Here is a 23,508-nt window from a genome sequence, read left to right on the forward strand (position 1 = left end):
GAGAGGTTGCTTCCCCTTGTGGGAGAGTATAAGAGTATAATTTCAGTGTAAGAGATGAGGAGGAATTTCTTAGAGGGTAGTGAATCTGTAGAATTCTTTACCACAGAGGGCTGTAGAGGCTGGGTTGTTACGTATGTTCATGGCTGAGATAGACAGGTTTTTAATCAGTAAGGGAATAAAGAGCTATGGGAAAGTGGAGTTGAGGATTATATCTGATCAGTCATGATCTCATTGAATGGCAGAGGACACTCGTTGGGCCGACCGGCCTACTTCTGCTCCCAGTCTTATGGTTCTAGCTATTTGAATTCTTCTTGGTACAGGGGATGTGTCTGCCACTTGGTGGATTTAATTTCCAAACTCAAATCTTGGCAGAATTCAACCAGTGCAACCACAAGTCAGCAGTAGCAGACAGTGAGGAGGAAGAGTGTAAATTTGCAATCCTCATTTGTGATTTGTAACAGGATGCCCACCCATGGTTGTATATGGTAAGGTGTGCTGATATAGCACAAAAAATACATTGCTTCATGAAATGTGTGGTATTCAGAAGACTTTTATTTATAGCTTTTTTGCAGGCTGTTGATTGCTAAAGTTTTTTAAACAGACCATAGATCATTTATTTTCCCCCACAGTTTAATTACAACTATAGCATTTATACCGTGTTCGAGGGATTTCTGTATTGGTTAATTTTTCAGCAGACAATTCTACTTCTCCAAAGCCGCTTTTCAATTCCATGCATGAATACCTACTTAACTTTCACTTGGTAACCGGCAACTAACTAATCTACTTCTGTCACCTTGCAATACTCCATCAAAATAACTCTTCATTTGTTTCATTCTTCCTTTATCGGGGACAGAATTAAATTCTCTGAATGGTAGCACTTGCAAGTGAAATAATTCAATATTTTTAAGACAACAGAATAGAAATTGAACTAAATTTCTTACTGCACCAGAATAGAATAATTAACTATTTCATTCGAAGTGTGTTAAGCATTTGGAAATAATTTGGTTGACAATTTTTTTCGCTGCTGATTAATCTTTTTTAATGTCAAAATAAGGCAGTTAAAATGTACCTATTTTTGCTGCAATCTGGGGAGACTACTCTTTGAGTGACCACAGTTAAAGTTCATAGAATTATAGCATCAATTTGTAACGGATGATCAAAAAAAAAAGGCAGAAGTAAAAACCTTCTGTCAGTCTTTTCTAAAGAAAAAAACTATCAGTGAGGAGGTGAATCCTTAAGTAATTGAGTGTCATGGATAGAATGTATGTGCTTCTTACTGCCCATAATCAGCGTGTTTTGTTTGTGTGGTTTCTTACCCTCAGGGTGATTATCCCACTTTAAATAATTCCAGCAATAAGCATTTGTGAATTGTAAAATCAGGAAGACTTGCCCTAGGGAGTTTTAAAAAGCACAACATTTCACTCACATAACTCATCCACACTATCACTCACGCAAAGATTGGATACGGATGAAGGAAACATCAATATAGTTACAATTTATGATAGTCTCAGTCTTTTCCATTGCAGGGCTGCATCTTCTTAGATGAGTAAATACATTGGTTGAAATGCAGGTCATGTAAAGCGGAGTATTTGCAAGCTGCAAAGCCTCTTGTAGTCAGCTTTCAAGAAGGTTGGTTCTCAAGTGAACTTGAAATTGTAACAGGTTGAGGAAAGATTTCTCTTGGTTAGGAATCTCCCATTTTTAAGCTATTGATGTTTATCATTTTGGCTGCTTGCTTGTCTTGCAGCTGGTTAATGGCTTCTGGTGGAATCCGTCTGCAGAATAGCTTATCTTTTGAGAGCAGGTAACAAACATGCATGGCTGTATCACCATGTGACCTGCGGGGGGGGCGGCGGGGGGGGGGGGGGGGGGGGCGGGGGGGGGCGGGGGGGGGGGGGGGGGGCGGGGGGGGGGGGGGGGGGGGGGGCGGGGGCGGGGGGGGGGGGGGGCGGGTTGACGCCCATATCAGGAGGGGTCGGAGTTAGGGCAGGAGCTGCCGGGGTCAGCAGAAGTCAGCTGGCTCACGGGAGTACTATGGAGGGAGCGCCGCGGCTAGGAGGGGTCCTAGCCTGGGCGGGGGGGCGGGGAAGAGATACCGGGTTGCTGCTGGATTGGCCAGGGAGGGGCTGGTGCGGGTCGGGGTGAGGTTCTATCGCCGTGGGAAACGGGCCGAGTGGGGGGTGCTGGCCAGGGGCGAGCAGTCGATGGGCTATGGCTAGTCGACGGGGGAGGGGGGCGGGGTGCCCCCTGATCCGGCTGATCACGTGGAATGTGAGGGGGTTGAATGGGCCGGTTAAGCGGGCCCGGATGTTTTCGCATCCATTTCGCGGACGTGGCCATGCTTCAGGAGACTCACCTGAAGGTGGCGGACCAGGTTCGTCTGAGGAAGGGGTGGGTGGGGCAAGTTTTCCATTCAGGGCTCGACACAAAGAACCGGGGGGTGGCGATCCTGGTGGGGAAGAGGGGGGCGTTTGAGGTGTCTGAGGTGGTGGCTGATAGTGGCGGCAGATATGTGATGGTGAGCGGTAAGCTGCAGGGGGAGAGGGTGGTGTTGGTAAATGTGTATGCCCCGAATTGGGATGATGCTGGTTTCATGAGGCGTATGTTGGGCCGCATTCCTGACCTGGAGGCGGGGGGCCTGATCATGGGGGGGGGGGACTTCAATACGGTGCTGGATCCCCCATTGGATCGTTCTAGTTCTAGGACAGGCAGGAGGCTGGCGGCAGCCAAGGTGTTGAGGGGGTTTATGGACCAGATGGGAGGGATGGATCCCTGGAGGTTTGGGAGGCCGAGGGCTCGGGAGTACTCTTTTTTTCTCCCACGTGCACAGGGTTTATTCCCGTATTGATTTCTTTGTCCTGAGTAGGGGGCTGCTCCCGAGGGTGGAGGATGCCGAATATTCGGCTATAGCGATTTCGGACCATGCTCCGCATTGGGTGGATCTGAAGATGGGGAAGGTGTGGGACCAGCGCCCGCTTTGGCGTCTGGACGTGGGGTTGTTGGCTGATGAGGAGGTGTGCAGGAGGGTCCGGGGATGTATCGAGAGGTACCTCGAGGCCAATGATACTGGGGAGGTCCGGGTGGGGATGGTGTGGGAGGCTCTGAAGGCAATGATTAGGGGGGAGCTGATTTCCATCCGAGCCCATAGGGACAGGAGGGAGAGTGAGAGACTGGTGGGGGAGCTGCTGAGTGTAGATAGGAGGTATGCGGAGGCCCCAGAGGAGGGATTGCTGGGGGAGCAGCGTAGCCTGCAGGCCAAGTTTGATTTATTGACCACCAGAAAGGCGGAGACACAGTGGAGGAAGGCGCAGAGAGCGGTCTACGAATATGGAGAGAAGGCGAGCAGGATGCTGGCGCATCAGCTTCGCAAGCGGGATGCGGCGAGGGAGATTGGTGGAGTGAAGGATGGGGGTGGGAATGTGGTTGGGCAGGGGGCAGAGGTCAATGGGGTCTTTAGGGACTTCTACAGGGAACTGTAACGGTTGGAGCCGCCGGTAGTGGGGGGGGGGGGGGGGGGGGGGGGGGGGAATGGAGAGCTTTTTGGACAGGCTGCGATTTCCAAGTGTGCAGGTGGAGGGACTGGGGGCGCCGATCGAGTTGGAGGAGCTGGTTAGAGGGATTGGCCACATGCATCGGGGAAGGCGCCGGGACCGGATGAGTTCCCGGTTGAATTTTATAAAAAATACGCGGACCTGTTGGTTCGGACCTTTAACGAGGCATGGGAGTGGTGAGTTTTGCCCCCAACGATGTCACGGGCGCTGATTTCCCTGATCCTGGAGCGAGATAAGGACCCCTTGCAGTGTGGATCATACAGGCCAATTTTACTGCTGAATGTGGACACCAAGTTGCTGGCGAAGATCTTGGCCACTAGAATAGAGGACTGTGTGCCGGGGGTGATACGTGAAGATCAGACGGGTTTTGTGAAGGGGAGGCAGCTGAACACTAACGTGCGAAGGCTGCTAAATGTGATAATGATGCCGGCGGCAGAAGGAGAGGCAGAGATTGTGGTGGCATTGGATGCGGAGCAGGCATTTGATAGGGTTGAGTGGGGGTACTTGTGGGAGGTGTTAGAGAGGTTCGGGTTTGGGGAGGGGTTAATTAAATGGGTGAGGTTGCTGTACGAGGCCCCGATGGCGAGTGTAGCGACAAATGGGAGGAGGTCCGAGTACTTCAGGCTCTATAGTGGGACGAGGCAGGGGTGCCCCCTGTCCCCCTTGCTTTCTGCATTGGCAACTGAGCCTCTGGCCATGGCGCTCAGGGAGTCGGGGAGGTGGAGGGGTCTGGTGCGGGGTGGGGAGGAGCATCGAGTGTCGCTTTATGCAGATGATTGCTGCTGTATGTAGCAGACCAGGTGGGGGGAATGCCGGAGGTGATGGAGATTCTTGCTGAGTTTGGGAGTTTCTCGGACGACAAGTTGAACCTGGGCAAGAGCGAGCTGTTTGTTGTACACCCGGGAGATCAGGAGGAGGGGATTGGTAGGCTCCCGCTAAAAAGGGCAGTGAGGAGTTTTAGGTACCTGGGGGTTCAGGTGGCTAGGAGTTGGGGGACTTTGCATAAGCTTAATTTTACTAGGTTGGTGGAGCAGATGGAGGAGGAGTTTAAAAGGTGGGACATGCTGCCGCTGTCGTTGGCGGGTAGAGTACAGTCCGTTAAAATGACGGTGCTTCCGAGGTTTTTGTTTTTGTTTCAATGCCTCCCCATTTTTATTCAGAGGGCCTTTTTTCGGAGGGTGAACAGCAGCATCATGGGATTTGTTTGGGCGCACGGGACTCCGAGGGTGAGGAGGGTCTTTTTGGAGCTGGGCAGGGATAAAGGGGGGCTGGCGCTGCCCAACCTCTCTGGGTACTATTGGGCGGCTAATGTCTCGATGGTACATAAGTGGGTAATGGATGGGGAGGGGGCAGCATGGAAACGGATGGAGATGGCGTCCTGTAGAGGCACGAGCCTGAAGGCACTGGTAACGGCGCCGTTGCCGCTCCCTCCAACGAGGTACACTACGGGCCCGGTGGTGGCGGCTACCCTCAAGATTTGGGGGCAGTGGAGGCGACACAGGGGGAAATGGGGGGCTCGGTGGAGGCCCCGCTGCGGGGGAACCACCGGTTTGTCCCAGGGAACATTGATGGCGGGTTCCTGGGGTGGCACAGGGCGGGCATAAGGAAGTTGGGAGACCTGTTCATTGACGGGAGGTTTACGAGCCTGGGTGAGCTGGAGGAGAAGTTTGAGCTCCCCCCGGGGAATATGTTCAGGTACCTTCAGGTCAAGACGTTTGCTAGGCGGCAGGTGGAGGGGTTCCCTCTGCTGCCCCCGCAGGGGGTAAGGGATAGGGTGCTTTCAGGGATGTGGGTCGGGGATGGGAAGGTGTATGACATCTACCAGGTGATGCAGGAGGTGGAGGAGGCATCGGTAGAGGAGCTGAAGGCTAAGTGGGAAGTGAAGCTGGGGGAGCAGATTGAGGAGGGGACATGGGCGGAAGCTCTGGAGAGGGTGAACTCCTCCTCTTCATGTGCGAGGCTTAGCCTCATCCAGTCAAGGTACTGCACAGGGCTTATATGTCCGGGACGAGGATGAGCAGGTTTTTTTTGGGGGTGAGGACAGGTGCATTAGGTGTTCGGGGAGCCCAGCGAACCATGCCCATATGTTTTGGGCATGCCCGGCACTGGGGGAATTCTGAAGGGGGTAGCAAGGACGGTGTCGAGGGTGGTAGGAATCCAGGGTCAAACCGGGCTGGGGACTCGCAATATTTGGGGTTGGGGTGGAGCTGGGAGTGCAGGAGGCGAAAGAGGCCGGTGTTTTGGCCTTTGCGTCCCTAGTAGCCAGGCGGAGGATCTTGTTGCAATGGAAAGAGGCGAGACCCCCAAGCGTGGAGACCTGGATCAATGACATGGCGGGATTCATTAAGCTGGAGAAGCTCAAATTCGCCCTGAGCGGGTCGGTACAAGGGTTCTTTAGGAGGTGGCAGCCTTTCCTCGACTTTCTGGCTCAACGATAGGGAACTAGGTCAGCAGCAGCAGTAACCCGGGGGGGGAGGGGGAGGGAAGGGAAGGGGGGGAAAGGGAAGGGGGGGAAAGGGAAGGGGGGGAAAGGGAAGGGAGGGAAGGGGGGGAAGGGAAGGGGGGGAAAGGGAAGGGGGGAAAGGGAAGGAGGGGAGGGGGAAAGGGGGGGTTTCAGGGGGACATTGTTTATGTTAATTTAATTTATTGTTAATTTATTCTGTTGTTTATTGGGTTTGGGGGGGGGTAGGGGGGTTCGTTATATGCGTTGCTACGGGTGCCAGGGGGTGTTTATTATTGTTATTATTATTATTGTTCTGATGTTATACATTTTTCAAAAATTTCAATAAAAAGTTTTTTTTTAACCTATATTTTCTGTAGATAGAAGCAGACTGCTCCTCATAGTAGAGGGGGTCAAGAACAAGGTAGCATGGATATGAATTTTAAGGCTAAATGTAGCAAAACCAGGGGTAGGAGAAACATCTTCACACAGTTTTGAGGCTGTGGGATTCACATCCAGGGGCCAGAATCTTCCATTCTGGAGTCTAAGTTTGGTGGCAGTTGCAGAGGTGGGAGTGATTTCTCCTGTAGGAGGTTGGCAGGATAGAAAGAGTGGACCTCGCACGAACTTGTGCTGCTTATTAAATATGAATCCACAATGGCCCAGGTGATTCTTGAGGCGGACCAGTCAGGAAATCACCATCCCCACCATTACCTCATTGGGGGGGGGGGGGGGGGGGGGTTCTGGCACCATTTTTAAATGACATCCAGCCTGCCTGCACTATTTCTACCACACTCGCCCAGCCACTGCTCCACCCTTCCCCATTAACCTCTCCTCAGTCATCCTCCACGCAACTTGCATTACCACCACCCAGTCTCAAGCAGAGGCTGGCACTTACAGACACTCACCAAAACAGGATAATACAACGGCACCTCAGGTGATAATGATGGAAGAAATTTAACTTGCCTGGTGCATGCCACTTATAAAAGTGAATGTTCAAATTTTTCGCTGACTGGGAACTTAATTTGGAGGGGGGATCTTAATTCCATCGAGCCGGCCTTCTGATGCCTGCAAAAGGGGTTTCTGACATTCCTTACCGGGAAACTCGACCCTCCTTTAAAAGCCCGAAAACATTCATGCTTCCTTTGTGAAACTGATTTTTGCCCTCCCACCAAATGAAGTTCCCCTGTCCCTCAAGCTCCTCACTGCTGGGGGGGGGGGGGGGGGGGGGGGGGGGGCAGTGTTAGTGGTTGAAACTGAAAGCAAATTTTAACATTCAAGATTAGATTGAATAAACGATCAAAGGTATAGGGTGAGCAAAGAATTATTTTCTCATGCGGAGGGCAAAGGATTCAAAAAAGGGATAAAGATTAAGCATCACAGGAAAACTATCAATACTTTTTCAAAATTAATTTAGAGTACCTAATTAATTTTTTCCAATTATGGCGCAATGTATTGTGTGGCCAATCCACCTATCCTGCACATCTTTGGGTTGTGGGGGCGAAACCCATGCAAACATGGGGAGAATGTGCAAACTGCACACGGACAGTGACCCAGAGCTGGGATCGAACCTGGGACCTTGGAGCCATGAAGCAGCAGTGCCAACCACTGCACCACCGTGCTGCCTCTAACTATCAACACTTCATCGATGACTTGTATTGATAAAATATGCAATCTTTCAACTTTTGATTTGAAAATACTGGGCGGGATTTTGCAGGAAATCAGCAAAGGCTAATGTTGGACAATGATGGGGTCCCACGACACATCAATGGCGGGCGGCCTCGGATTTGCCATCCCCACCAACAACTTAGAAATGAATGGACCATGGCATCATTTTTAAAGGCTGCAGCAGCGCACAGCGTGCAAACCAGTTACCCCGAGCAATCCCTGGCACTGTCTATGCACTTCATGGGTAGTCCTTGGGCAGTGCCAAGACATGAGCTTCTCCCCCATGCGCACTGCACACCAGAACACCCCTGGGAGGTCTACTCAGCAGGTAATAATGATAATAATCTTTATTAGTGTCACAAGTAGACTTACATTAACACTGCAATGAATGTACATGAAAATCCCCGGGTCGCCACACAATGGCGCCTGTTCGGATACACTGGGGGAGAATTCAGAATATTCAATTCACCTAACAGCATGGGCGCGATTCTCTGATGCCGCGCGGCATCGGGAAAGCCGTCGTGAACTCGGCTGAGTTTCACGACAGCGTCGGAGCCCGGGCACACTCGCAACATATTCACCTCCTCCACCCCCAACCCCCACCCACCCCCCCCACCACCCACCCCCCCCCCCCCGCCACCACCCCCCCCCCCACCCCCCCAACCGGGCTAGGAGCGGCGCTGTGAGAAACTCGGCGCCGGGCCTTGACGCTTGCGTACAAAGCGGCGCGCGCCGAGATATGACGCGACGGTGGCGCCAAAGTGACGTCAGCCGCACATGCGCAGGTTGGCCGGCTCACCAGCGCCTATGCGCGGTTGCCGTCTTCCCCTCCGCTGCCCCGCAAGACATGGCGGCTTGATCTTGCGGGCCGGCGCGGAGGGGAAAGAGGCGCTCTCTTAGAGACGCCAGCCGATGATCGATGTTCACCGATCGCGGGCCATGTCACCTCCCGAGCACGCCCGTGGTGCTCGTTCTCTCTGCCCCCCACAGGCCCCACACTTACCTGTCGCGCGATGTTCACGCCGGCAGTGACCAGGTGTGGTTAGCGCCGGCATGAACCGGTCGGGTTCGTCGGGCCGGAGAATTGCCGGTCGCCGTGAAAAAAGGCGACCGCCAATTCCGCGACACGCCATTTTGGGGAGAAGTGGGAGAATCGTGGGGGGTGCCAGGGTGGCGTGTCATGATTCGCCCGGCCCTCCCGCGATTCTCCCACCCAGCGTGGGAAGCGGAGAATCGCGCCCCATGTCTTTCAGGACTTGTAGGGGGAAACCGCAGCACCCAGAGGAAACCCACACAGACATGGGGAGAACGTGCAGACTCTGCACAGACAGTGAACAAGCCGGGAATTGAACCACTGAGCTAAGATGCACACCTTAGGAGGCCAGTCAGGCTTCATGCTGTCCTGGCATCACTCCAGAGTGGATGGCTGTTTTGATGGGGATGGGATAATTCTGGCATAGGAGCCTGATAATTACATGGTAATGTATCCAACTGAGTTTCCTAACATGGAACATCGGGAAACACACCCCGTCACTGATGGACGGAGGAAGAAATCGCATCATGCGTTAACGCCGACATAAAACACAACGTTACACTTTTCGTGATATTTTCTGCTCACATTGCCAAACCTGCGGGACACGAACAGGAGTGGAAAATTCTGGCCACAATATAACGATTTAGAAAGCAGAGCAAATAATTTCAGAAACAGTATATTATTCATCAAATTTATTTGTATAATTTGACATGTTCTAATCAACACACAAAAAGTTGTTTATTATAGCAACAACATTTAATTCATGATGCGTAGGAAATTTCTTGTTCAGGAAAAAGATTTATATCATGCCACCAGTTGAGGTACAGCTAAGCATCATAATATGTATTGATTGCCTCTTGTTGTTTTAATAGTCATCATAGTTAACATCAGCACCATAGCGCATAGATTGAGAATAATAAGGGCCAGTTGGAGAATTCTCATCATAATGGTGTTGATTGTAATACAGGGACTGATCATCATGAACAGCACCTTGATACACGCTCATCCAGTATGCAACGGCTTCTTCAAATTTCTGCAGGTTAATTTTTTTAAAATACATTAACACTTTGCAGTTATTTTTCAACACATGAGCATTTTAAACTGATCAGAATTGAAGAAAGAACTACACCTTGCTGTATATTCAAAAGTGGAACATAGCAGCTCAGTTCAAGAAGATTAAAGAACACATAAAGTAGTGACCATTCTTCACTGATTTGCTAAAACCTTCAACAGAATCATTCTGCAGTAAAGTGTTTCAGTTTATTCTGAAACACGCGATTGAATTAATAAGCAGCATCCCAAACAGAACAATTGGAGTTCTTTTAGAATAAACACATTTTTTCATTCCTTCTGTAAGGATCTTAACACTGTGTAATCTGAAATTATAACTGAATTACCAATAGACTCTGCCATCGCATTTACTATGGGCTCATATTCTTCCTATTCCCGAGCCTGGCCTGCTCCACCATCCAATTCTCCACTCCTGTGAAATTTCTTTCCACTTAGAGTTCTCTCTGCCTACTGGTACCAATCTTCCTCTGGATTCTACTCAATTGCTGCCAAATATTATTATTTTATTATTATTAAATGAATTTTGTTTTGCCACTTTCGATGGCCTTGCTTTACTCATTCTACAGAAGTCCTCAATCATCATTCACTGGACTAACTCCTCAAGGTCCTGGCCCTGCCTTGGTTCTGCTGCTCATAACTGTTGGGTATCATTCCCACTGCTCCTCATTTGCCTGCTGGTAAGCTGGATCTTTATTGTGCACCAATAGTGACTAAGACCACTACTCACCTCCCTGCATCAACCTCTGCTGGGTAATGGTCAACTCTCCATGACTTCTTGGATTCCACTCCACTACTAGCTTGCTGACTGCTGCTCTACTGATCAATAACCGGACCCAGTCACGTTCTGCATTGATGTTTGATGCTCACTACACTCTGCCTATAATTTTCCCACCATAGTACTGCTCAGTTCAACTTTGGAGTCTATTGTCTTCTTTCCATACTCTAATTACATACTAGATATATCTATTATGTTTTTTTGTAACAATGTAACCTAACTTTCCTGATTTATTTGCAATTAGTTTTGTCCCAGAACTTCACTTCCTCTGCCCCAATATTTTCCTCCTCTTCAGCTCTGTGTCCTCCCATTTCCTCTCACTCAGTCATACCTTCTCTCATTTCTTACTGCTTGGATACATTTCCTTTTCCTCCCTGCCCACTTCCCCTCCAAATTTCAACCTCAAACCTTTACTTTTGTCTCCTGACTGCCCTGTTGCTGTTCCAAGCTTGACTCTCCTTTGGGTAACCCCACAGCTCTCTTAATAAAAGCAAAATACTGTAGTTACTGGGATTTTTATTTTTATTTTTTAGAATCTACAGTTCAGAAGGAGGCCATGTGGCCCATCGAATCTGCACCGGCCCTTGGAAAGAGCACCCTAATTAAGCCCAGGCCTCCACTCTATCTACGCAACCCAGTAACCCCATCTAACCTTTTGAACACTAAGGGGCAATTTAGAATGGCCAGTCCACCTAACCTGCACATCTTTGGACTGTGGGAGGAAACCGGAGCACCCGGAGGAAATCCACACAGACACAGGGAGAATGTGCAGACTCCACTCAGAAAGTGACCCAAGCCGGGAATCGAACCAGGAACCCTGGAGCTGTGAGGCAACAGTGCTAACCACTGTGCTGCCCTAAATCTTAAATAAAGACAGAAAATGCTGCAAAACCTCGGCAGGTCTAGCAGCATCCGTGGAGAGAGGAACTGAGTCAACATGTTGAGTACACATGACTTTTTTGGAACTGAAGAGAAGTAAAAATGTGATAGATTTTATACTTTTGAAAAAGTGGGGGGGGGGGGGGGGGCGGTGGTGGCAGGAATGTCAGGGATAGATTAGGAAGCGGGAGAGCAAAAAATTGAAAATTTCATGAACAGAAGGCAATGAGTGGTAATAGTTGTAGTAAAGAAACAAAGCATGTTTCCAAAGTGAGTGTTAGTGACAGAATAAAGGACGAACAAAAGGGATTAAAATGTGGGGTAGAATTCATATTCTGAAGTTTATGAACTCAATATTGAGTCCAGAAGTTTGTAAAGTACGTAATCAGAAGATGAGGTGCTGCTTCTTAAGCTTGCGTTGGGTTTCACTGGAACATTGTGGCAGAGCCAGGATAGAAATGTGAGAATGAGGCATCACACAGCTTCCTTAATCATCAGCTCAGGAGAGTCGAATGAGGCGCCTGTTGCTGCCTTATCTGCTCACGTCGTACTCACCTATTATGGACCTATAGCTCCTGGTTCTCCCTCCACCTCCAATGCAAAATTCTCGTCCTTTTGTTCAAGTCCCTTCATTGCCCTGTCTTCGCCACCTTGGTTTTCCTTCTCCATCTATGAAAGTCTCTGGGACTTCTGCATTCCTCTAACTCTGTTACCTTGCCCTTCCCTCACTGTATTTTCCCCATGCCTTAGTTATCTAGATCTTAAGTTCTGTGATGCCCTCAAGCCATCTGCCTCTCCACCTCTCTCTCCTTCAAGATTCTCTTTAAAATCTCTCTCTTTAAATATCTCCTTCTCTGGCTTGGTGCCATTTTTGTCTGAACAAGCTTGTGCGAAGCAGGCTGGGATGTTTTCCCACGTTAAAAATGTTATATAAATACAAGTTTTATTTCCCGATGCTGCAGGTTATTTATATCATACCGATAATAGGACACTCATTCAAAAGTAGCTCGCTGAATGCCCAGCAGCCATTAACCTACATTTGGGCAGAACATTTTATGCAGCTCAAGTCAACTTTAAAAATAGATGTTCCCATTGTCTCCTGACAATAGAAGGACACTAAAGCATTTCTAGACAGCCTGCAGATAACCATGCTTTGAGGATAAATTCTAATTAGTAGGGGAAAAAAGAACATTCAAGGACTTTTAAACAGCAGGGAATCCATAGAATCCATAAGGTATAAGTATCTCTACAGTACAGAAGGAGGCCATTCGACCCTCTGAAAGAGCACCCTACCTGGGACCCTAGGCCCAAAATGTTCTTACCATGATGATGCCCATTCCTTGCAAATCCCATGTGACATTCAATTAAGTTATGAAGAAAAAGTGTTTAGGTAGGTTTATACTGTATAAAAGCAATTGGAGAGGAATCAGCACTTTTGTTGGGAACTGAAACTTAAATTGGTACAAGTCAATAAACCTTGGCAGGTCCATTCAGTGGCGAGCTACCAAATGTCTGACATCTTCTCCCAGCTGTTAATTCTGCTATCAAAAGTGTATATCCAAATGTAGAACTGCCTATCATTCCATTTTTGCTCCACATTTTAAAAGTCTGACTCCAATTTTGACCTAGAGGTGGTAAATGGCTTTTATGGTTGCTTTGCATAATATAAGTTAGTTATTATTTATTACTATACACCCTCCACCATACAGATATAAATAGACACACACTCACAGATGCACACACACATACACAGAGCCAGGTGACAGCAAAAACACAGATCTTGACATTTACTAGTTGTCTCCTTAGTTGAGCTGATTGGAAAGTTTCAAAATTGTAATTTTTGATGGATATCTTTCTTGCTGCATTATACCCCTGTGCTGAGTGATATCATTGTGCTTTGCTCTTTAGCAGGGATAAAAATTTCTCATTTAAATACACTGAGAGGCAACCGCTGTGGTGTCACATATTAGTCTTACACAATAAATGAAACATTATCATTAGGAGTGGCACGGTAGCACAATTGCTTCACAGCACCAGGGTCCCAGGTCCCATTCTCGGCTTGAGTCACTGTCTGTGCAGAGTGAAGTGTTGGCTAGTGTAGGCTTGAGAGATGAACAGACACTTCCAACACTGATGAAGGTTCAACTCAATTTTATTAACTACTTCTAACTAACTAACACACGATGACTGTGGGTCTAAATGATGCTAACTTAAACTAGAGACTTAAGCCTTGTCCGAACCAGTTGATTCTCTCAGCACGTGGTGTGAGTCTGTGCTGGGCTGGATGAGTTCCTGTTACACTCAGAGGCAGCACCCAGAATGAGCAGGAACCGTGGTGCCCTCTGCCTTTATAGTGTGTGTATTCTAACTGGTGATTGGCTGCGGTGTTTGTACATGTTGATTGGTCCCTGTGTGTGTCCATCAGTGTGTGTCTGCACCATGATATATTGGTGTATATTATGACACGGAGTCTACACGTTCTCCGCTTGTCTGCGTGGGTTTCCTCAGGGTGCTCCGGTTTCCTCCCACAGTCCAAAGATGTGCAGGTCAAGTGGATTGGCCATGATAAATTGCCCTTAGTGTCCAAAAAGGGTAGATAGAGTTACTGGGTTACGGGGATAGGGTGGAGGAGTGGGCTTAGGTAGGGTTCCCTTTCCAAGGGCCAGTGCAGACTCGATGGGCTGAATGCACTTCTGCACTGTAAATTCTATGATTAGGAGTAACACATTTAGGTTAGAAAAACATAGAATTCTGGCATTATCAGGTACTCTCGCTGAGTGTCTTTGAATGAGGGACAGCCCTTGGACCCCACTGTGTTGGCTTGTCATGCTCTCTGCAGCCCCACACCCGCCATTCGGTTAATAGCGGCAGCAGGATGGGGCATTAATTAGCCACTTAAATGTCTCAATTGGTGGTGGGGCACAGACCGTTTATGGGCCTCCCCACTCCCACCTCCATGGACTTAATTGGAGTGGAGGTAAGAAGGTGGTGGATTCCCTACCCACAACATTCTCACCTGACTAAATGACCTTGCCACCAAACTCCCCAAAGTGGAGGGTGCAAGATTCTGCCCAATTAACTAATCAAAAGGCAGTTAGTCACACACAGATCTCCTTGAACAAATTTGAAGACTTTCAATGATTTGGCTAATACTTTTCAATTGTCAATTAATAGGTTCTTGAATTGTTGTGTCTGAAAGTTTCCCACCACCAACATTAGGTTGACCGATCTGGAATTGTTAGTTTTTCCCTCTCCCCTTCTCTGAATTGAAGTATATGCATTTGCTATCTTCTTCCGTCTTTTTGTATATATTTAAAGAGCATTGGAAGAAATCAGTCAGAGCCTCTGCAATTTTCACTCTTATTCCGTCAGTAATTTAGGATGGATCCCATCTGAACCAGGTGCCTTTCTACTTTAAGGATTGGGAAGCATGGTGGCACAGTGGTTAGCAGTGCTGCCCCATTTTGCCAGGGTTCAAATCCGGCCTTGTGTGACCGTCTGTGGAGTTTCACATTCTCCCCACGACTACATGTTTCCTTTGGGTGGATTGGCCAAGCTAAATTGCCCCTCAAGTGGGTTTCCTTCCACAGTCCAAAGATGTGCAGGTTAGTCAATTGACCATGCTAAAAGGGGCAGCACTGTAGCGCAGTGGTAGCACTGTGGCTTCACAGCACCAGGGTCCAGGATGATTCCTGGCTGGATCACTGTCTGTGCGGAGTCTGCACGTTCTCCCCGTGTCTGCGTGGGTTTCCTCCGGGTGCTCCGATTTCTTCTAGTCCCAAAAGCGTGCTGTTAGGTAATTTGGACATTCTGAATTCTCCCTCTGTGTACCCGAACAGGTGCCAGAATGTGGCGACTAGGGGCTTTTCACAGTAACCTCATTGCAATGTAAGCCTACTTGTGACAATAAAGATTTTTTTTTTTAAATTAAAAATTGCCCCTTAGTGTCCAAAGATGTGCAGGTTAGGTAAGGTTACAGGATTACAGGGATAGGATGGGGGAGTAGGCCTAGGTAGGATGCTCTTTTGGAGGGTCTGTGCAGACTCAATTGGCCTTCTTCTGCACGGTGGAGATTATGTAAAACTTCTTAAGTATCTCGCTTAAATCACAGAGTCAGCAGTGTATACCATCTCCAAGATATACTGCAGCATCTTGCCAAGGCCCTTTTGACACCACCTTCCAAACCCATGACTACTACACCTAGAAGGACAAGTGCAGCAGATACTTGGGAACCAAACCACCTTCAAGTTCCTCTCCAAATCACTCACCAAACTGACTTTGAATTGTATCATCGTTCTTTCACTGTCACTGGGTCAAAATTCTGGAACTTCCTTCCTAATAGCATTGTGGATGCACCTACACCACATGGACTGCAGCAGTACAAGAAGGCAGTTCGCCACCACTGGTAACAAATTATGTTTTGCAAACAATTGTGCAGCATACTCACAGCTTCAGAATATCCCATGCTCATAAACTGCTGATACCACTGCTGAACATCAGCACGAGACCTGTCCCACAGGTACCGTTTTGAACGCTTCAAACTGTTCAAAAACGCTTTTGCCTTGGACTCAGGAACTGAAGCAGCCAATTTTTCATCAGCTAAAAGATGTAAAAACAGTTTTAAAAATTGAGCCATCCAAATAAGAACTTGAACTTACATAGATGTTTCGAATCCAGTACAGTTGCCACTCTTATCTGAAGGAACGCAGAATTTGCAACAAGATAGATGAATTGATGGGACAAATACAAATAAGCAGATTTGACATAATTGCCATTACAGTCACATGACTGCAGGGTAACCAAGCCTGGGAACTGAATATTCACGGGCATGTGACATTTAGGAAGGGTAGAAGAAAAGGAAGTGGGGTAGCGTTGTTAATAAACACTGAGATCAGTACATTATTGAGAGAGGGTTTGGGATCAAGGTGAGAAATAGTTTGGGTGGAGCTAAGAAGCAGCAAGGGACAGCAAAGATTGGTTAGAGTTGTTGATAGACCGCCAAACAGTAGTGATGATACAGGAAGTGGTATAAATCAGGAAATTGGAGGGGCATGTAACAATGGCGTTCGATATACATGTAGTCTGTGTAAACCTAATTAGCACTAATGTTGCGGAGGACAAATTTCAGCAATGTATACGAGATACTTACAAACTAGAGAATTGGCTACTTGAGATCTAGTATTGTATAATGGGAAAGGATTAATAAATATTCTAATTATAAAGGAGCCTTTAAGGAAATATGATAGAATTTTACATTAATTTTCAAGTGAAGTAGTTCAATCCAAAACTTGGGTCTAAATTCTAAACAAAGGAAACTACAAATGTCTGAGAGGGAAATGGGCAGTGGTGTATTACAAAACAACATTCAAACATAGAATGGTATACAGGTAATGGCTAGCATTTCAAGAATTAATACATGGTTTACAACAAATATACATTCACAGGAAAAGTGATCCAACCAATTATCTTAGATCAAAGGAAGAGGCTTACATAAAGGTTCCAAAAAGGTAATAAGGGCGAGATTCTCCCAAAACGGGAGAAATCGTAAGGCTGGCGTCAAACCCGGGCGGGTTTGACGCCAGCGCGCCCCTTCCCGACCGGGAACCGATTCTGGTCCCCGGTCGGGGCTAGCAGCCCGACGCCGTAGGCTCCGGCATGACGGGCTTAACGAATATCGTTAAGCCCGCTTGCCGGAGTTAGGGCCGGCTGACGCGTCATATGACGTCAGCCGCGTATGCGCGGATTGGAAGACTCCAACCCGCGCATGCGCGGATGACGTCATCGCGTATTTGCGCGAAACCCGCGCATGCGCGGGCCGGGTTGCCCCTCAGCCGCCCCGAGAATGGATACTGCGGGGCGGCGGAAGGAGAAAGAGTGCGCGGGCATCGGGCCCGCTGCCCGCGATCGGTGCCCACCGATCGCGGGCCCATGGCACCATTGGCACGGCGGTGGTACTGCCGTGCCAATCGGTGCCATGGTTATAAAAAGCGAGTTTGCGACGCCGTTTTTACGAACGGCTAGACCAGGTGTGTTTGCCGTTCGTAAAAACGGCGTAAAGGGCTGGGACTTCGGCCCATCGAACAGCTGTGAATCGCTGCCGGCCGTAAAAAAACGGCGGCAGCGATTCGGGTAGGGAGTTGGGCGGGGGGTGGGGGAGAATAGCGGGAGGGCGGGAAAAATGTCGGGAAGGCCCTCCCGCTATTCTCCGACCCGTCGTGGGGGTCGGAGAATTTCGCCCAGAGTCTGTGGATCAGGAGCATTTTAGAATTCAGCTCAGGAAGTCCAAGAAACTGATCAGAAAGAGAAACTAGAATATGAAAGTAAACTACCGAAAAACATAAAAACAGACTGTTAACACTTCTATAGGTGTGAAAAAGGAAAAGATTAGTAAAGATAAATGTGGGCTCATTAGAGACAGGAGAATTTATAATGGAGAATAAGGAAATGGCAGAGAACCTAAACAAATAATCAGTCTACACAGAGGGAGATATAAAGAAATATTAGAGAACTAAGGGATTGGTGAAAACGAGGAACTGAAAGAAATTAGTATTAGTAAACAAATTAGTATTGGAGAATTTAATGGGACTGAGAGTTGGTATATTTCTTCGATCTGATGATCAACATCCCAAAGTGTTGAAAGAGGTCATTGTAGAGATAATGGATGAAGCAGTGGTCATCTTCCAAAAGTCTACAGATTCTGGAATGTTTCCTGCAGATTGGAAGGTAGCAAGTTTTTTAAGATGGGAAGTAACGAGAAAATGGGAAACTACAGACCTGTTAGTTTAGATATCAGTAGTAGGGAAAATGTTAGAATCTATCATAAATAATGTGAAAACTGGACACTTAGAAATAATGGTAGGATTGGACAGAATCAGCAGATTTATTGATGGGAAATCACTTTTGGCAGACTTGGTGCTTTTTGGAGGATGCATTTACAATATAAATAAAGGGGGGGACCAGTGGATGTGATGTATTTGGATTTTCAGAAGGTTTTCGAAAAGGTCCCACACAGGAGGTTAATAAATAAAATTAAAGGGTATTAAATTGGGGCAATATTCTGGCATGGATTGAGAATTGCTGAACTGACAGAATAAATAAACAGGTCATTCTCAGGTTGGCAGGCTGTGGCTAGTGAGATACCACAAGGATCAGTGCTTGGGCTCCAGCTATTCATACTCCATATAAATGATTTGGACATGGGGACTAAATATAATATTTTCAAGTTGACTAATGACACAAAACTACATGGAAATGTGCACTGTGAAGAGATTACAAGGAGACTTCATGGGGATTTAGACAGGCTAAGTGGGCAAGAACATTGTAGATGGAATATAATGTGGAAATGTGTGAAGTTATGTCTTGGGTGGGAAACATAGAAATGTAGAGTATTTTTTAAATGGGGGGAGATTGGGAAGTGGTGATGTCCAAAGACACCCGAGTGTCATTGTTCATAAATCACTGAAAGCTAATCTGCAGGTGAAGCAAGCAATTAGGAAGACAAATGCAATGTTGGCCTTTATCACAAAATGATTTGAGTACAGGAGTAAAGATCCTTGCTGCAATTGTGTAGAGATTTGGTGAGACTGTGCCTGAAGTATTGTGTACAGTTTTCTCCTTACCTAAGGAAGTATATACTTGCCACAGAGAGGGTGAAGGAAAGGTTCACCAGACTAATCCCTGGGATTGCAGGAGAGTTATAAAGAGAGATTGAGGAGACTGGGCCTTTATTCTGTAGAATTTAGAAGAATGGATGATCTCATTGAAACTTACAAAAGTCTTAAAGGGCTAAGAATAGTAGGTACAGGAAGGATGTTTCCTCTGGCTGAGGGACATAACACCAAGGACACAGTCCTCAGAATAAGGGGCAAGCCATTGGGGATGTTTAAATTATGAAGAGAGGTTCGATAGGCTTGGGTTGCTTTCGCTGGAACAGAGATGACTGAGGGGCGACCTGATCGAGGTGTTGTACAAGATTTTGAGGAGCATGGAACAGGGAACAGCTGTTCCCCTTAGTTGAAAGGTCAGTTACGAGGAGGCACAATTCAACGTGAGGGGCAGGAAGTTTAAGGGGGACTTGAGGAAAACCTTCTTTACCCAGAGGATGATGATAGCCTGGAATGCATTGCCTGGGAGAGTGGTAGAGGAGGGTTGCTTCACATCTTTTAAAACGTACCTGGATGAGCACTTGGCACGTCATAGTTTTCAAGGCTATGGGCCAAGTTCTGGCAAATGGGATTAGGTAGACAGGTCAGATGTTTTTCATGTGTCAGTGTAGCCTTGATGGGCTGAAGGGCCTCTTCTGCACTGTATTATTCTGTGATTCTGTGACTGAGTTGATGAGAATGTTCCTCACTCAGAGGGTGGTGAATATTTGGAATTCTCTACCACAGTAAGCTCAAATTAGAGATTGAATAATTTCTAGATATTAAAACATCAAGATACATGGAGATAATGTGGGAAATAGCAATGAGGTAGACTCCATAGAACATAGAGTGCAGAAGGAGGCCATTCAGCCCATCGGGTCTGCACCAACCCACTTTAAGCACTCACTTCCAATCTACCCCCGTAACTCAATAACCTCTCCTAATCTTTTTGGACATTAAGGGCAATTTAGCATGTCCAATCCACCTAACCTGCACGTCTTTGGACTGTGGGAGGAAACCGGAGCACCCGAAGGAAACCCACGCAGACACGGGGAGAGCGTGCAGACTCCGCACAGACAGCGACCCAGCAGGGAATCGAACCTGGGACCCTGGCGCTGTGAAGCCACAGTGCCAGCCACTGTGCTACCGCGCTGCCTAGATGATTAGCCAGTTGAATGACGAGCATATTCAAAGGATTGAATGGCCTATTCCTGCTCCTAGTTCCTATGTTCCTTTTCGCTGAAGATTACTTCTTTACTTATGAAAATGTTATGTACTAGTTCAATAAATGTTGTTCTACTTAAAAGCTGTACCAATAACTTGCTGATGGATGTACCATTGAAATACATTGAATGACATGAAGTTGTACTTAGCCGATACATGAACACTAAAGTCCCAGAAAGGTTAAGGGTTGTCCATTTCAGGGCAAGTATGTTTTTAATAGCGTGATAAGTGTTAATTACTGCCAAAATACCTCTCCAGCACTGCTCTGCCAGAGTTTAATTCCTTCAGATGACCAGCAGAAGATGTTGCACTTTTTTTGAAAGTTGGTTAAGTTGGTCCAGTACAAAAGAACTTAAAACCTCTATGAGCAACTTCATTCATCACATACCCCAAAATGCAGCCTATTGAGTACTTTGGACAATATCCCTGTATAAACGAAGACTTCATCAGCCATAGGAAAGAAAAAAGCATCCCAATCGAATTGAGCGCTAATATAGCGGCATGGTATTAGTTACATAGTTAGCGGATATTGCAGAAGATGTACAATACATTAGTAACTCAGGATATTGGTTTCTTCAGGCTAAAGTTTGGGCCACATTGTTGACTGAGTTACAAATAATTCAGCAACATCACATGGCCTTTTCTGATGATACCTTTCCAATATTAGCATTCTGAACATATAGTAGTAGGAGAATCAGAAGATTTTTTAAAAAATTGTGCTGCACTCTAACATTTATATTGTGATGAAGCAAATGACAGGCTCAGTTATCCATAATAACTATGTGACCATTATTACTATATTGTAATTAGTTGTTTGAAAGTATTGCTGAGTAAAGGGCCATGCTGCCTCAGTTTCATGTCTCTCACTCTTCAAGACACACACAGGAATACCAAGGGCGGAATTCTCCGCACTCACGACGGGGCGGAGAATAGCGGGTGGCGTAAATTTTTATGGCCACGCTGATCCGACGCCCTCCCGCTATTCTCCCCCCCTCCCCCCCCCCGCCCGCCTCCCGACACGAATCGCTGCTCGCCGTTTTTTTACGGCGAGCAGCGATTCACCCCTGGCCGATGGGCCGATTTCCAAGGCCTTTATGACCGTTTTTATGAACATAAATCACACCTGGTCTGACCGTTCGTAAAAACGGCCGTAAAGTCCCGATCTGGGGAACCATGGCACCGATTGGCACGGCAGTACCACGGCCGTGCCAAGGGTGCCATGGGCCCGCGATCGGTGCCCACCGATCGCGGGCAGCGGGTACTTACCCCGCGCACTCTTTCTCCTTCCACCGCCCCGCTGTATCCATTCGCGGGGCGGCTGAGGGGCATACCGGCCCGCGCATGCGCGGATTTCACGCATATGCGTGATGACGTCATCCGCGCATACGCGGGTTGGAGTCGTCCAATCCGCGCATGCGCGGTTGACGTCATCTGACGCGTCAGCCGTCGCTAACTCTGGCTAGCGGGCTTAACAAAATTCGTTAAGCCCGCGATGCCGGAGTTCACGGCCGCGGGATACTAGCCCCGACCGGGGAGCAGAATCGGTTCCCGGTCGGGGGGGGCTGTGGCTGGCGGCAAACCCGCCCGTTTTTGACGCCAGCCTCGCAATTTTTCGTGGGTGCGGAGAATCACGCCCCAAGTCTCAAAAGGAATAACAATTTATACTGCATGAGAATAGTGTGCTGATTGGCTGGCAAGTGGGCTCCGATTGGTAGAGGCATTGCCATGGAGAATGCACCAAAGAATAGTTAACTACCAACCTTTTGTTCCAAATTCAAACCAGCCAAGATCGACTATGATTGGTCAAGGCATTACCATGGGAAATGAAGAAGGGAATAGTTGTCCCCCACACTTTAGTTTTATTGAAAAAGGTGAAATGTTCTTTCTGTTTGTAAAGGATAGGGCCGGTGTATGGATATAGGAACCACACAGAGAGCCCAATTGATAATCTTAAATTGTATAATAAGAATTGTTTAGTAAATGTCCGATCGTGGAATCACATTAAACATTGAATATAATGTTTTGTGTTCTGCAAACACGGCTGGTTGCATACTGTCAGTACTTTGCCAGTTGCAAATAGCACATCCCTTTGGCTGTACAAGCACTAGAATTTTGGATAACAGATTTTTATATTTACATTGAAAGTCAGGACAATAATGCGATCATTGACTTATGTAAGACGAATAAAATGAATAATCCATGGAGAAGGGTTGTATTGTGTTCAATATGGCATTCTGATTACAAGTTATTTCCCCCTTCTTACTCAATTCCTCAAGTTCCATGTCATCTTTGGCCAAATGATATGGAAAGTTGCTGCTCTAGGTTATCAGGTTTTTAAAAAAAGAAGCTTGCCTATTTCCAAAACTGTGCATCACAAAGCTTACCTCCTGAAGATCTGCAGATCTATTCATTGCACAGCAGCTCCCAATTTCCTACCCACCAGTTGGTGACTAATCAAACATAGATGTATTGCAGACCAAAATCCAAGCCCCAAGCCCAGGCCATGATGATGTGGCTTAGTTCAGGAATAAGACTATCACCTGTCCTAATGGGCATTGCATCAGAACATTCAATCTCTCAGTTCCTCCACAAGGATTTCAATAGTTCCATCTTCAAAATAGTTTGCTCTTTGTCCTATATAAATCATGCACAAGAAAAACACCAAGATGATTTTCCCTACCATTTCGTTTCTCGATCATCTTACGCAATTTGTTTCCGCTTGACCCATCTGAAAAAGGAAATCAATTTAAGATCCTTTTGAATAGAGAAAATAATAGAATGAAGTCTACAAGTATCAATGGGGCTGATGATTCATTATTGAACTAAAGTCAGTTAAGGCACATACATGTTTACACACAATCTAGTGTCTGCAACAGGAAAAAAGCCTCCAGCTTTGACAGCTGAGTATAATACTCGTTCTCATCAAAGTATGGTAAACAGTTGTTTCAAACTCATCAATATGCACTACCTTGGTAAACTGTCTCTCTCCGTTTACTTATAGCAGTGCACCAGTACAAGGCAAACACTAGTATTACAGATGGTTCTATTTCTGATCCTGTTTCTGAGGCTCCCACAAATTGAGCAAATCTTTTTACAGCAACTCAACCCAGTAAAGACTGACAGACTAGAGCCTCACATGAAAAATTATCACAAGCTTTTAGCTTCAGATTAGAGGGGAAAACATAAAAACTGAAGGGCAAATCCACAAACTTGTTGGGCGGGAT

General features: G+C 47.0%; 1 protein-coding gene across 1 annotated transcript in view; it reads right to left on the reverse strand.

The window, feature by feature from the left end:
- Nucleotides 1-9,369: 9,369 nt before the first annotated feature.
- Nucleotides 9,370-23,508, reverse strand: part of ecrg4a (ECRG4 augurin precursor a) — a 40,787-nt gene continuing 26,648 nt past the window's right edge. Inside the window, exons 3-5 of the mRNA XM_038819193.1 lie at nucleotides 22,965-23,012; nucleotides 15,865-16,016; nucleotides 9,370-9,725 (exon numbers count right to left, since the gene is read on the reverse strand). Coding sequence (XP_038675121.1) covers nucleotides 9,558-9,725; nucleotides 15,865-16,016; nucleotides 22,965-23,012 — 368 coding nt within the window. The 3' untranslated portion in view covers nucleotides 9,370-9,557. The remainder of the gene's footprint in view (nucleotides 9,726-15,864; nucleotides 16,017-22,964; nucleotides 23,013-23,508) is intronic.

This window comes from Scyliorhinus canicula, chromosome 14 (assembly GCF_902713615.1).
Source record: "Scyliorhinus canicula chromosome 14, sScyCan1.1, whole genome shotgun sequence".
In the NCBI taxonomy this organism is placed as follows: Eukaryota; Metazoa; Chordata; class Chondrichthyes; order Carcharhiniformes; family Scyliorhinidae; genus Scyliorhinus; species Scyliorhinus canicula.